Source organism: Lepisosteus oculatus, chromosome 28 (assembly GCF_040954835.1).
Source record: "Lepisosteus oculatus isolate fLepOcu1 chromosome 28, fLepOcu1.hap2, whole genome shotgun sequence".
NCBI lineage: Eukaryota > Metazoa > Chordata > Actinopteri > Semionotiformes > Lepisosteidae > Lepisosteus > Lepisosteus oculatus.
The window spans coordinates 1,912,315-1,928,030 of record NC_090723.1 but is presented as its reverse complement, the minus strand read 5'-3'; the positions used below and the strand labels follow the sequence as shown (position 1 = coordinate 1,928,030).

Below are 15,716 nucleotides of genomic sequence, written 5' to 3'. Positions count from 1 at the left end.
GGTCTTAGAATACATTGATATCACAAGGTCTAGGCTTCTGGGGTTTAACTTGAGCTCTTGAAATAAGATTTCATTTACCTTTCATTGAAGCATGTTTTTTTTTCATGTTTCAATGTCAACATCTCCACTCTGTCACTATTAACTATTAACTGGTGGAGGGCTCAAGTTCATGAAGAGCCATCCATTGAGTTAAAGCAGGTTTGCATAGTCTTCACTTCAGTCTTGCATCTTTCCTTAACCTTTTTTTACCTTAAAAAATCCTCTATTTTCAGACACCCCCCCCCCCCCAAAAAAATAGATATACTCTGGAAAGACTAATAGAACTCAATTTGCAACAAAAAACCAGAAGGCTGTAGCCCCTATTCCAATTCCCCTGTTCACAACTAATCCTGTTAGTGCACAAATAAACCCAACTAAAGAACCCTGCCACCTTCAACAAGTTTTATTCTCATCGGTTTCAGATGTATTACAGCATGTGTACAACCTTTTCCTCCATGTGGAGCAGGACAGTGAATTACACCCACCCAAATAAAACTTGAAATAAAAGACAGCTTCTCCCAATACTACAAGTGAAACACTTCTTCAAGTCGTGGATGTCTGACTGATGTATTTCATCTTTCAATACTGTTGTGGAATTGTGCAGTTGCCTACCGTTTTCACATTTCTCTGATCTGTAACAGCTGATGCCGGAGGATGGAGAAACACGTGTTCCAAAGAGCCCGTAGCCATCACGGCATGAAGCAAAAGACACGAAAAGCTCTGACCAATTCTTAGTTCACTTGAGCGGTAACCGTGGAGCGAGTATTTGACTGAGAGCACTGAAAAATGTCTTCACTACAGCTACTCTAAGATGCCCTGTTGCCCCCACTGTTCGTCAGAAATCCCAGTCATCGACCTCCAGGTGGCTCAAGCTGGACTCCAGACTGGCCATGACTGTAGGGGAATCAGGAGGCTGGGCACACTCAAAGTTGGTGATGGGAGCCACAGGTCTCAAGAGCTCGGGCAGGGCGTCTGAGGCCCGACGTTTTATCTGCAGAACAAAGGGAGAGAGAGATCTGATGAGACTCTCCTCTGTAATTGGACCAGCAATGTAACTTATTAGTTATCATCTACACGTTGTCCAACATCACTATAGCATCTAAAGCAAGGTGATGAACAGCTGCAAGATTGGGAGGTCTTTAAAAGGACAATTAGTCATCAAAAACTGCTTTGAATGAAACATGGAGAGAAAATCGACCTTAATGGCAATTAAATTGCCAATGCTGCCAAACAGTTTTGAGAAGTGAAAGTGGGAAGCTGCATCAGCATGAGTAGGAACAAGTAAAGGTTTATTTCATGCTGAAAAAAAGAAGAAAAGAAACTGGAACCTTCTTCGGGTGTCAAAGTACTTAATGTGTACTTAAATAAAGATTCGGCTGTGGAGCCTTCTTCGACACCCAAAGGTTCCAAAGGTTTCTTCTCTTTTCAGTATAGAATAAACCTTTACTTGTTCCCGAACAGTTTTTAGGGCATCTTCTGTAAAGTCAATGCAGAAGCGTGGAGGGCTGTGAATGCAGAGAGAGGCCCATTATAACATGCTGCAAGAAGTAAAGTCATGATTAAAAAGTCTTTCCACCAAATCCCCTTCAAAGATGTTTCTATGGATGTGAAGGAATGTTTCATCTGTAGGCCTTATTTCTGTAGGTTTCATTCTTAGGTCTGTATAGAACAGTAGTGTAAATGATTAGTTATCATCATGGATTATTTATCACTACAGCATCTGAAGCCACTAGACCTTAGGCTTTGCACTGCCTTCCTACTAGGTCATTAAAGACATGGCAGTGTCTGGAAGAGTAGAGGAATATCCTGGTTTCTTCAGCATGCGATGCAGGTGGGTGCAACACTTCAAGGGGTGGATGGCTACACGTAAAGTGCTTTGTGATCCTTTGGAAAGAAAAGCTGCATAACTACAAGAAATTACCTCCTTTTGTAATTTGTCAAATGCAATATTTCACTGGCACAGTAACTCACAGAAATTCAATGGTTAAATCTTTTGTGCTTCCTTGCGGTCACTGATGTAGCTGTTTTTTCTCCAGGCTGAGAGAATAAGGATTTTATGACAAAAGAAGAGGGTTCTTACCTGCTTGAAAAAGGAATGGCTGAGAAGGGTGCTGGCAGATGGTCTGCAAAAAAAAGAGGGAGAATGCGTGTTGCAACTACTCCATAACAAAAAATAATTCTACACAAATAAATGGGAAGGTAGAAAAACAGGAGAAGGTTACTCTGCCTGATTTGTTTGTCTAGGTACTAGAGCTTCATCAAAATGTTTTATGCAAGGTCCTGATGAGTTTGTGCCAAATATCCATCAATCATTATGTAAAGAAGACACATATTTGCCTGGAATTATAGCTTTGGGCTCTACATAAAATAGTTGATGAAACTGAAAAGAGTCTCTAGGGATCCTTCCATTATCCCTAAACCTGTTAACCTGGTGAGGATCTCAGCAGGCTGGAGCCTATCCAGGGGTGCGTGGTGAGACAGAGCACATGACAGCTCTCCTCCCGGCTGGGTTCCTGGTACACAGGGAGAGGGGCAGTTCAGCGTTGCCAGTGAAGCTTGGGTTTTGAACAGAACTGCTCCACGCAGGCAGTTGTGCAAGGCCAGAGTCACACCCAGCACTCACGAGATGTGCGCGTGCAGTGCTAACTCCCGTGCTTTCATGGATTTTCCTGAAAGCCACGTGCAACACGATCAGAAGACATGGCAGTGACCGTTTCATCCAGTCAATAACGAGGTTAGTGCTCGGCGGGCCTGGAAGATGGCGGTGTGGCAGGCCTACCTCCTCTCTGGATTCCTCTGCAGACACAGCTCCACAAAGGCATGGAAGTGGCTGCTGAAGGTGCGATTGTAGGGGTGCTGGCTGGGTTCCCCGTTAGCGTGGCGGGTGCTGCAGGCCCCTGTGCCCTCGCAGATGCCCGAGTCGGCCCCCGACCTGGACGGCTTCATGGTGAGTTCCTCCGGAGGGATGGTGCTGGTGTCCAAGAGGCAGGGCACTGTGCCATTCAGCTTCTCCAAGAGCATCTGGGACAGGGAGAGAAGAAGTCGGGTTAGATTAAATTACACAATGGCAAGAATCACTGTTATTCAGTTCAGCGCCATTGCAACAGTATCCCTGCTTATCCCCATGGAACCACCGACTGCAACCACAAACCTGAGTTGCAGGCATATCCTTAAAGGGCACATGTCCATTGGCCAGCTCACAGGCAGTGATCCCAAGACTGTATATATCAGAACGAGCATCGTAACCCTGCAAATTCTGAAAAAGAGAGGGGCACAGTGAGAGGTTGGGAACTACTTTCAAGAAGAGTGGTGGTGTCCTTCAGGTGTTTCTTTTATTTTTAAGCAGCTATATTCAGCACGAACGGAAACGATGACAGAGCTGCTTACCTGTTGCAGGACCTCCGGGCTCAGCCAGGGCAGCACTTTGACACTGTACTGGGGAAAGTCGTGCACCACGCGTGCACGCTGGCCATGGCGGATCAGGCTGAAGATACTGCGCAGGCCAGACAGGAAGACCTGACCGTCGGCCGAGATCAGCACGTGACTGGCCTTCACACTCCTGCCGGGCGCACACGAGGACGAGCAAGCCGTTACGAGGAATCGCAACTCCCCCAACGCACAACTGTTCAATCCATTTCAGGCTTTACAATCCACAAGCTTTCGTGCAAGCCAACACGTGGCTCTAGGTGTTTCACGCTTGACGACCATGTTTAAAGGTTGTGAAATATTACTTTTCTGCTTCTCTTGCAAGATTTGTATAGATGCCCAGAGCTGGTAAAAGCTGAAATCAAATCATGAAATCACTGCTGAACAATCAGTGTCAGATCTGTTCCACTGTTTTGACTTAATCGATTCTATTCACCCCTGGCCTGGAGCGTCACTGCTCTGCAGGTTTTACAGCAATCGGCTCAAACACAAGACCTATGAATGTAGAGCTTGCAGGTCAGTCCCATTAACTAAAAAACTCCAGTGGAAAACCACAAAACTCCATGGCTCTACAGAATCACCGAAGATGTTCAGAGTAACATTGGAATTTAACTTACAAGTTCATGAGGCAGAAGAAAGTTGCTGATCAACACTGTGCAATGCTAAACACTAATCGAGATATGGGTCAGATGATATTCTGATCTGCTGTGTACAGGGACTGCTGGTGCAGGAAGGCATCCAGTATACATAAAATTATACTTAAAAAAAAAGTTTGAAATATGACAAACAAAAAAACGTTTTGAGATGTTTCATTCACTTTTACCAAGAGCTACACTGTGTGTACCTTCTTGCCCCCCGTTTTAACAATCCTTGCTAACATCTAGCTCAGCTCACCTGTGCACGTATCCCATGTGGTGGATATAGTCCAGAGCTTTGAGAATACCCTGCAGAATGTATGCGATAGCCAGCTCATTCATGCCATCTGTGAAGTGGGTACTGATCAGGTCCTTGGCAGAGCCTGTGATGACATCAGGGCAAATTACATTTTATCTTCCCAAAAAAAACTTCTTATATGAATATTTTGTGCATGGCAAGCCTAGAATTCTGTGCAACATGTCATGGGACTTTCAATGTTCACGGTGTTGGGCTTCTTTTGACATTTCATCTGAATGACAGCAGAGATCCCAACACCATCAAGACACAGACACTCGTTTGAAATGTCTGGTCCCCCCCAAAAAAAAACAGCATCACATACTGGTCTTCCAAAAGCCATGAAAATGTCTTCCTTTTTCCTTTGTGTACTAGCTAGGGAGCAAGTAAAGGTTAATTCCACGTTGCAAAGTAGAAGAAACAGGCATTATGGCTGGTTAGCCTTCTTTTGATATCACAGACAAAATGTTGTCTTTCTACTTTTCACCATGAAATTACCCGTTGTACATAATTTGGACAAAATTCTTTCAACACAGTAATTTTCACATCAGATAGTTTGGGGTATGCATTTTTGGAGCAGCTCGAAAAGCTTGAATAGTGGAAAATTCAATAGACTATTTTAAGAGGGTACTATTCCAGCGTTAAGAGAATGAGTCCCATTTTTAATGCAGTTTCCAATTCAGTCTTAAGGCTCTCTCTTGATTTTTGGATGGTTTTATGTGTTATTTTCTCAAGGACTCAGCCTTTCAAAATGTACTTCTCAACACTCCAAAGAGAACGTATTGATCAGATTTATCCAAGCTTAAAAGATCTGGATATACACCTCAGCAATTACAATGCTGGCTATGCATGAACAGTAATATCCAAAGCAACAGAGCTGGACAATACAAAAGATGTGGTGCACACGCATGTACTGCAGACCCCCCCCAAAAAAAAACAGTGCCCCTAACAGATATCATTTAGAAACAATACCTGATGCAATGCTAAATTATCTGCACTGCTGTATAATGCTGCAGTTGTAGATTATGTTTCTGCAGTAATTCTGTACTGAGGTATTTTTTTCCCTGGACCCCATAAAAAAGCCAACTGATAGGTGTGGCAAATACACACATCTGAACACTTATATTGTATGTAGCACCCTGCCTCAACGTTCCAACAGTCATCTCTTACCATAAGCCATGAAGGGAGTGATGACCCACAGCTCATTCTCAGCTATAAATATGCTCTTGTAGGGCAGAATGTTGGGATGGTGGAAGAGCTTGGAGACATGAAGCTCGCCCTGAAGGAGAGGGAAGGTAAACATTTACAAATCCTCACAGAGTCACGCCGTCAGTTGGCAAATTTCGCGCCTGGTTCCTGTGCCCTTGAAGACGAAAGGGACTAGGCTTTAAGACTGAAACAATGCAGACGTCAGAGTGACTCTCTGACAGAAGTCAACAGTTTTGCTCTGAATTGATTAGACTGGAAAGGTGCCATTTTACCCAGAAATGACTATGCATTCAAGGATCTTTTTCCTGCAGGAAATGTCTATCCAAGATGAAAGACAAGTCGAGACTCCTCATAAGCTCGGGCACGTCTCCTCAGCATCTGCGTTCTAATGAAGGCTGACTGGGGGACTAGGAGCTGACCTGCAGGTAGCTGACCATGTCATTGGTGCAGGCCTCCAGGTTGATGCGGCGGATCGCCACATGCTCCCCAGTGGGCCGGTACCGGCCCAAGTTCACCGCCATCAAATCCTCCAGCCCTCTGCCTGCAGGGAGCAACGCCACGCACATCAGCACAACACAAGATACAGCCACTGAGCCAGCCAGAAATACATTTCATAGCGCCCTTCACACAAACGTGGCAAACTGTCTAATTCTAAGTGATATCAGCTACCTAAAGCACACAATAGAAGATGCATGGATATTTTAACATGCAGTAATATTTAAACATGAAAAAAACACAGCAGATTTATTTAAATAGGTTTAAGACGACATATCTGGACTATCTAACCTACATATTAAACTTTTTTAATGAGAATTATTTAAAAAAAAGAACACTGTTATTATTACCACTTAATGAAGATGGGTCTTTGCATCACAAATGTGGGACTACGTGCAAATCAGTGCTGGAGGTTAAGGTCAGTGACAATAAGGTTGTGGTTCAGGCTGTGATGTTAGGAACCGACTCGCACTCTTCACAAGTTTTTAATAGGGGTGAGATCTGGACACTGCTCTAGCTAGGGAAGGTAAAGGAATTGTGCTGCACATTCCTCAAGCATAGATTGAGTTCATAGATATCATGCTCACCTCCACTTGAGTGCTGTAGAGCAAGCTTGTTGTCATGGTGGCCAGGCTCACCCAAAACCACCGGTCACTCAGGGCTGGTTACCATGGATTTACAACTGGACCAGCATCTCACTTCACCTGTGAGTATTTACGTGCTCCCCTGTCTCAGATGAAACAGGTTACCTAAGAACTGATTTGGAGTGCTACATGCTCCATCTCTCCCGTTTTTTTTCTGGCATGTTATTGTGCTCAAAAACATAAGTAAAATGCTATACCTGGGGGAAGACAAAAATGTATACTTGCCTATGATGGTGAGCAGTTCATAGGAAGAGTTGTCTGGCAAAAAGCTCCCCATGGCTTCCCGGTGTGGGAGAGAGGCTAAAGACTCGGTGCTCTCTTCATTGGCCTGGGAAGGGGACAGATTTAAAGGAGATGGAAACAAGATTCCCAATGCACAGCAGACTGAACTATTCATGATCTCACACGCTTCAAGTTCTTGTGTAAACGGTATTCAGAGAAACTGAAAGTTCAAGTCCATCCAGAAAACGGCTTCTTGACATAAGCCAAAGGAGAGTCACAGAGGAACCACTGCCACAGTTGTTAACTTTTCTGCATGGACATTTCTGCTACTATGGCCTCATAAAGACAGCCTTTGCAAAAACAGCTGCAGATAATCAAAATTGCAATCTTGAAAATTGACCTTAAAGAATTGCATATGGCGAGTCATCAGTGCCAGGACTGCTTTCTATTTGCTGGTTCTTGTTCTGTGATTGCCGGACAAGGCTGTCTGGTGTATTTTCCTCTTACAAGCTGCACCAGCTACAGTATGCATCATTTTCTCTAAATGAACACGAAAACCCCCTGCAATTAGGCTACTCGTTAGTTTACAAATAAGCAGTGTAATATTTGGCTAAGTGGTAAAGCAGTGGTAAAGCAGAAATCAATGATGCATTACTCTCTCAATAACCAATTAACAGTGCAAAGTTGATAACTTTAAGAAAAAAAAGATAAGAGAAAAGCTGTCCTGTTAAACCAAAAGTGCACATCTAGAATTTTTTTTCTTACTTGGTGCAACCCTAGGGGGGAAAAAAAAATAAGTCAATGAAGATGTCCCATCATATAAAGATCAAAAACTAGCTTTGTGAGTTTTTCAAAACCTATGGTCTTTAATATTTAAAGAAATAGTTGCAGATTACAATCCAATTGTACATATCCAATTAAGAGAGTTAGCTCTAAATGAATGAACAAGCTGAGAGACCGAGGTGGACCCGGCAAGATCCTCAGCAACTGGAGAATGACCCATCTGTCCAACAACAGACAACATTCGCCAAGCAAAGCACACTGGGAAATCCAAGCTCTGTGAAATCTGCATGGAGACGAACGTGTATTTTTTCTTCATTAAGTAGTAGCTGCAGTGCAGTCACCTGGAAAGCACCTTGAATAGCAAGATGGTGGACAGATTTACACACAACATCTTCCAAAAGCAGGTCAACGAATTCAGGACATCCTTTTTACTTTGTATACAATTCAAATATGCAAGAGCACACAAAAAAAAAAACAATTAAATTAGTTTAAATTGGTAATCGGAACACATTCTTCAAGACTAAAAAAAGTCCAGCTGTATTCCCGCACAGCAGCTGCTCTCAGAATGGAAGTGAAATTTTCTTTCAGAACTATGAACATTTAAATGGGAGCCACATAAACACAAAACCACAACGCCCATGTAGACAGCACTGATGCATCTAGACTTCAGATTAGTGAACAACAGTAGAATAGTGAAACCAAACAATGTTAAATAGTCAGGGTCTGAAAAATAAAGCGTAATTATTCCCCGTGCAATGTTGTACCTGTTTAATTTGCATGCCAATAATTTTTCTGTCAATTTTACGAACAGTTCAAACCCTCATATTGCAGTAAAAAGAATGAAGTTCATTACATTTTTTCCCTCTCATGCTCTCTTTTGGGAGTTAAGAATGTAATGTACCACATAACAATGGTTTCTGACCAGAAGAACAACAAAAAAGTTTTCTGGTTGATAATCGGTGCCCACAACCTAAGATGTCAGAGAACAGAAAAGCCTCAATACAGGTTTGGTATTAATGGTTCTTCAGGAGGAAGCTCCCACTAAAATGTTATACTCTGTGGACTTCAATACGAAAAGAAAAAATGAACAACTTACAGTATGTACATGTACAGTATAATGCTGTATTTTTCAGAACCCTGCAATTTCTTGCTAAGGCCAGAACAGGGTTTTATAGAGGCCATGCAATTGTCTCCATGTGCACCCCAGACTGGGCCTACTCTCTCTTGTATAAATTAAAACAAGCTTTCTCATTTTTTGACAGCATGTCAGATCTATGAAAACATTGCTTGGCTAAGAAATAGCCTTGAAAAGGCTATGGGCTATACTTTGAAATTTAAACACCTTCAGCTTGAAGTCAGCAGCTCCTGTGACATATTTACATTCCTTGGCAGCTATAACTGGAAGAGATGGCAAAAGAAGTGTTGAGGAGAGAGGATTTATGAATACGTGTTTGCACCCTCACTCGCTGTTTAGAACTCCAGATTCTGCTTTGGGTTTTTGCTGGAACACCCCTCAGCAGCTAAATGGACCTCGACCCCCTTTAATCTCACCTCCTTTTAACTGTGTCAAGACAAATAAACATTCATTTGCACACAGGTGCAAATGACAAGCTGAAGGATTAAAACCCACCACAAAATACCATAAAATCTTCCCATCCTGGGAATCCCAGCTAAACGAGTAATAGGTCACCACTCCACAAACAGTTTAAGAATGCACCATTGACAGTACCCAAGGGCATAACGCATCATGAACGTACAGTTATTTTACTTTTTTAAAAATGGAAATCTGTGCCTTTGAAATGGTACATGCCACTAGACCATCCTGGACCTGCAAAGCCTAGATGTGCTAGGATTTCCTCAAAAGCAAGATCAGCAAACATCCTCAGTCCAAATCAAACTTATAAGTATGTAGGACTGGAGAGGAAAAATGCATGAATCAATGCATTTCAGGTTCCTAGATTCCAACAGTGGTAAGCAAGAATTAACTCTAAAATAACCCTTCCCGTGTCACCTCAGAGCTGGGGTTCACAGCTGTAGCAGAGTGCACAGAGCAGGACTCAAACTGCCAGCAATGATACTCATGTACACAAACCAGCCTTTACAAACAATGCCAAAAACTAGCAACTCCCATGTTCTGCAAAGCATAGCAAATTTATTAAGCTTTTCTGAAAAACTCCTCTTTCTAAAATGAAAATTAAAATGCAGACGTAATGAAATACCCGCACCTAGTTGGAGAGAATTCAAATCTCTTCAATTAGGCAGCATGCTAAACAAACACATGCTCTGATAAGGACTCCCAACTGGCCCGGTCATCCAAGGCTGCAACTGGACACAGGCTGCGCCAGGGGTATGTAACTTTTCCTGGATGGCTGCATGATCTTTCATTTTCATTCCAGCTAAGCTCTGATTGACTTAATTGACTCAATCATTTGTTTCATTAAGAGGAAATAACATGCTTTCCACATCTTGGCTCACTGAACTTTTAAGGCTGCAGGACTTTTAGCTATCCAGGACGTGGGTTGCAGACCCCTGGTTGGGTCCTATAGCTCACATGTGGACAACATGGTGAACCCACTGTGCAATTCCACAGACAGCAATGCTCAACCTCGTGAGAGCCATCAGTCAGGGGTGTTTAGAATGGGCATTGGTATTCTTGGCCTATCAACACACGTGGAAGGCTGCGGGCCTGAGAGTTTCAATTATGAGAGACCGTGGTAGCAGACATTAACCAATTCCTGGGCCTTGTAACCTTGCGTATGCTGGTTTCACTCCTTTGCAACATCCTATTACCTCACTTAACTCTTAAATATGCGAAATATTTACTCAATTACACATTGATCAACACTTTCAGCGGCTTCAAAATATCATACAGTAGCTGAAATCTGTTGCAAAGTTTAATAGTCAACGTGATACTCACTCACTAGTGGGACTGGGAAAATATAAGAAAATGCACCCCAAGTAACCATCGTGCCTTGAAAAAATGCAGTTCCGACTAACTGGAACAGAGGCCATCAACCACAGAATCAATGAAGTCAAGCTCTCATGTATGAAACCCTAATCGCACATGGGATGTTGTGGTAGGACGAGCTCCATCACAGAAAGCACACTCACAATTAAATCATCCATGCACAAAAGCAAATAGCCACAGTCTGGGATATACAAACACACAAAACAAAACACGGAAACACTTACTTTCCTTTGAGAGCTGCTCTGCTCTGGGATAGAGAAACCCAAAACAAGAATATAAAAATGGGTCCCATTTTTAATAAATGAACTGCTTGCTTTACATTATAATCTCAGGAACAGCAGACAAAAGAGTGAGAAAGCACAGACAGTTTCAGACATGAAAAGGGCATAGCACCCATCCTAGATGTAGCACAGCAGAAATCCAGATTCCATTTAAGATCAGACACCTGCAGCACAGCAGGTTGGCCAGAGGCAGACCACACAAACGGTGGTCACCCTCAAAGCTCAATAAAGTCTTTTGAAAATGAACCGGATATGACTTCTGTTGCAAAGCATACTTATCTATGTCTTGTCTAATGAGCTGCAGCCTCTCAGGTAAACCAACGCCAAGTGTCTGATTCGATGCCTTATGCTTGACCAAGACATGCTCGTCACAAGTTCATAAGATATCTGCAGGTCAGTTCTTTCCCTGTCCTTCCAAATGGATCAGTTTACCTTAAGGTCGTGAAGAGGGTAATGGTGTAAGGGACTGAATGCATGTTCCGCTTATTCAATACATTTTCATTGAGATGGGATAACCACCAGTTCAAAAACATTATACAAAATAAGAGCTGCATTTCACAAGCTGTGTTTTTTAAGAAATCCTTAGAGACTTCTTTTTAGAGTATTTATAAACTATTCAAAACTACCATTGACATTTAATACAAAAACAAGCTTTCCTAATGATTATCTGGAGTTTCTGAGCAGGGGGTAGCCACAGGTGATAATGCTATCATTCTTGTTTTTTGTCTGTACATTAAATCCTAATGTCATGAGAAACCCTGGCATGTGGCATCATCTAATCTTAACATTTAAAGCCTCCACGATACAGCACAGCACCGTGCATTATGTGGCATGAAAATAATGGTTCGTTTCACCACTGGTCACGTTTTATCATGATGATTTCTTAAGCTCAGCCTTTATGTCCACTTCTCACTTCCAATAATAAGAGTTTGCAATGAGCCTATCGTGGGTGAAAAAGCTGCGGTCTGCGAGAGAAAAGCCTTTCTCAAACCTTGATGTAATGGAACTTGCTGTAGTTGGCACTGGCGTCGTCAGCTAATTTGCAGAATGAGAGTAAACACCTTCAAATTGAGAGCAATGGGCAATCGGACTCTGTTTAAAATCTCATCATGATAAAAACTCAAGTAATTACAAGAATGATGCATCATAAGTCGTAATGTATGGTAGTACATTTGACTGAAATATGGTAGAACTTTTGCACTGTATTGACATATTGTACTAGTGATTTTACTGGAAGCCATTAGAAAAAAAGGAATTTGAACAAATTTTAAATTCTCATTTTAAATGTGCAAGCTATTGGGTTACATGCGAGAACTTACCTCCAAATAACTCCAAATCCCTTAAGCTCTCAACACTCAGTTTCTCCGACACCCACCGCTGATGCATAAAAAAGAGCATACAGTCAGCCACAAACAGAATCACACAGGGAAAACCATTACAGATTGAATGTGTGTGAAGTAGGGAGAAAAAGCTATAGTTTTAATTGCAACTTCTGTTCTTAAGACTAAAAGGGCTTTTGGTGAGGTGATAAGTTGAACATTTTTCATTCCCCCCCCACTTTCTACCTACTCAATCTGAAATCCCAGATTTATTTCAAGTGACAGCCCCTGCACTGCACCGGGCGAATAAAAAAGGCAAACATGCTGCTCTGAGTAAGCCCCTGATTACTACACAGGCAACATGCGCCCCCGCACCGACAGGAGAATTAACACCAACTGGTGGGTACAGTAGGGGTGCCTCTGACTTGATGTGACTGCACATTTCCTGTTGGCAGAAAGCAGAGAGCCCTGGCTGGCCAGTCACACGCCTACCCCAGGGGCACTCTGCCAACTGTGCTCCACCACTTGGGGAATGCCAGTCACGATCACCTAGTGACATGACATGATTGTGTAAAAGCACTTAACACGACAATATAGTACATCACTGGTGAGAAATGACAATAGACTCCAATGGCACCACTTAGTTCAACCTGGAAGGAAAGACTTTCTACGGCATATTGATGTTCCTGTAGAAAGCTGACCTGTATCTTCTCCCTTTGTTGAAAAACGAGACTCACCATACGGTCATTTGGAAATAAAATATTCAGAAACAGAACTGTGCCATACTCACCAGAAAAGACATGGACCCTAGAGTGCTTGTTACCAAGTGCTCTTGAACTCCATTCAAAAAACTCCTGAGGAACAGAAATTCCAGGTGACTCCAGAATTCACAACAAAGCAAGACTCACAGCTCTGAGCAAATCCTTCCAAGTCCACACACACATTGCACAGGGAGCTACATTAAGATTCTTTATATTGACATCTTGAAACTGTCAACTGTCTTTTCGCATACCCCAGCTTGCTCTCCATGAGACACAGACACACAGATGAAAGAGATAGGGAGAGAGCCTGTGGTCAGAGTACAGGGTCAGCCATTGTACAGCGCCCCTGGAGCAGTTGAGGTTAAGGGCCTTGCTCAGGGGCCCAACGGAGTAGGATTCCTCTGCCGGCCACGGGATACGAGCATGGGCTGCATCATTAGCTAACCGTGACTGCAATTTAGCACACAACCCTCAGTAAGCGACATGCCAGCTAGTACAGACATTCCTGTAAAGCATGCTGGACCTTCCAGGATTATCTCCACTGGTCCTCGGTTTTACTGTAGTACAAGGGTTGGAGCTGTAAAGCCAAGTTGCTAAAAAAAAAATCAGCAATTCCAGATGGGGAGATCTGTTTGTAAATAAACGCAGCCCTGTACAAGAAACGCGCAGCAAGAGGAATACAGTGGACTCGTGTCTTACGAGGTAAAGTTAGGTTCCTGACAAAGAGCGTATAATCAGAACACCCTCCCTTAGACCTATTCCCCGCCCTGAAACAAGGACAATCAATCTCAAGTGCATTAGTATGTGCATGCATGCGGTTTATGGTATCACGGATAGAGCAATACAGCAAATACAATACTGTACAGCATGCCGAAGAGGTCAAATAAAATTTGATAATACAATGCAGGGAACACAGGAGATGCCTAGCTCTCACGAATTGCATTCTGTCTCAAACTGCACGAATCAAGGATTGATTTCTGCCGTAGAGCACGCGTCAGACTGGTCTGCGTCACCCCACCGCTTAACTTGTTCAAAATCTCGATTCTTAACTCCAAATCGGGCACTTTTCACGACTCGCCTTTACCCTTCCTACCTGTTTTCAGGTTTCCGAGCCATACCGAGGGTGACGCCGCACCGGTGCGCTACAGGCTCGGTAACGAGTTCCTGGGTGTAGCTCAGGTGCGCGCAGTGCCACATGTGAATTCGCACAATCTCCCGCATCGTTTTATTTCTCCGTCACTGACCGCCTGTACACGAATTCGCGTAAAAACACCTCGCGTAAAGACGCAGGTCTACTCGTGTCACTGGTTTCTTGCACTAGAAGAGATATGGGCAATTTGACCACATCACTGGCTGTACTCGGGACAGCCTAAGATACATTGCGGAGGGGGCACCATAGAGGTTGAAGCAGAAATGACCAGCTATGAGAAAAGGTAACTAAGGGGAAAAAAATCGATTAACCGATTTTCTTGGCGTTTTAAAGATCAAATGAGAAATCGTTTCCACACGGTGCATCACTACTTTTACAAAAAGAAAGCTAAACTTAAGATGAAATGTCATAGTTACACACCGCGACTGCTCAACAACGGAACCAGGTACTCCCTCATCCAACGCCACACAACGTTAGGAGAGCCAGGAAGGCATCACATGCGCGGCGTAAAAACACTCCCGACACGACGCAGCCACCAGAGCAAATTGCTAAAAACGCAGGGTGCGCAGTCTATGAATTTAAAACAGGTGAAACACCAGCAGATCCAGACTTGCAAAGGAGAAATGAGCACTACGGTTCATCTGCGAGCTCTTCTTCCACAGAACCGTGTTCAGTAATTGCGCAGAGGTGACTAAACTTAGATTGACTAGATAACGTTCTCGAAATCTGGAAATTAAAAATTACCTAGTCTCCCATCTCATCCGGCCATAGACACATTACCATAGGTTTTCTCGTTTAAATGATATCTGTCAACGGCAATTACTACGAGGATTTCATTAACGACAATACTGAAAACATGTTTACAAAGAGGTATTTATTCTATATGACTGTGTTTATCAAGAATGCTTATGGAACAGTTATTCAATCATTTGATACAATTTGTTTTTTTTTAAGACTTCGGTTACTTAACTAACAAATGCAGGTAAATAAGACAACTAGATATTTGAAACTCTCTGAACTCTTCCAAAAACAATATCAGTTTTGCTTTGCTGTACGCAAAAACTGACAATATAAGTGTGTAGAAAAGGCAAATAAGCAATTCAGGATTTGCAAAACATAAACCCCACTTTTTACAGAAATTTTTCAAAATCACGTCTCACCTTAGACACTGTTAGAAGGCAGAGGTTTGGAAATGTGAATTGAAAACAATCTACTTTACAAATCCACAAATTTGTAACACCTAACGTAAAAAAACGCCTGCCTAGTTTGGATCTGGATTTTTCTGACCAGTCCTGGGTTTATCGCAGAACATGGCACTTAAAAAACTGCGTTAATAGGTCATGAAGGGTGTCTTAGGAGAGAACTGACCATCTAATAGGTGAGTTCGACTGTCAATAACAGCAGAAGGCGGGATCATAACCGAATCTCCAAGTGTTGATTGGTTAATATTGTTAGCATGTCAGGCGACCTAGCGTCGCTTATTTATGAC

The 15,716-nt window shown here is 42.8% G+C and overlaps 1 protein-coding gene across 4 annotated transcripts; it reads right to left on the bottom strand.

The window, feature by feature from the left end:
* Positions 1–427: 427 nt before the first annotated feature.
* strada (STE20 related adaptor alpha) lies at positions 428–15,571 on the bottom strand. Of its 4 annotated transcripts, none has more exons than XM_069185631.1 (13): positions 15,388–15,571; positions 13,107–13,170; positions 12,317–12,374; positions 10,941–10,963; positions 6,965–7,071; positions 6,024–6,141; positions 5,566–5,674; positions 4,360–4,483; positions 3,427–3,598; positions 3,191–3,295; positions 2,819–3,060; positions 2,120–2,162; positions 428–1,030 (listed from the first exon to the last, which is right to left on the bottom strand). In XM_069185631.1, exons 2-13 carry the CDS (start codon positions 13,116–13,118, stop codon positions 875–877), a joined length of 1,269 nt encoding a protein of 422 aa, XP_069041732.1. In that variant the 5' UTR covers positions 13,119–13,170; positions 15,388–15,571; the 3' UTR covers positions 428–874. The 4 variants fall into 4 exon arrangements, with proteins under 4 accessions (XP_069041732.1, XP_069041733.1, XP_069041735.1 ...); XM_069185632.1 differs by lacking the exon at positions 15,388–15,571 and adding an exon at positions 14,648–14,752; XM_069185634.1 differs by lacking the exons at positions 10,941–10,963; positions 12,317–12,374; positions 13,107–13,170.
* Between the last annotated feature and the right edge of the window lie 145 nt (positions 15,572–15,716).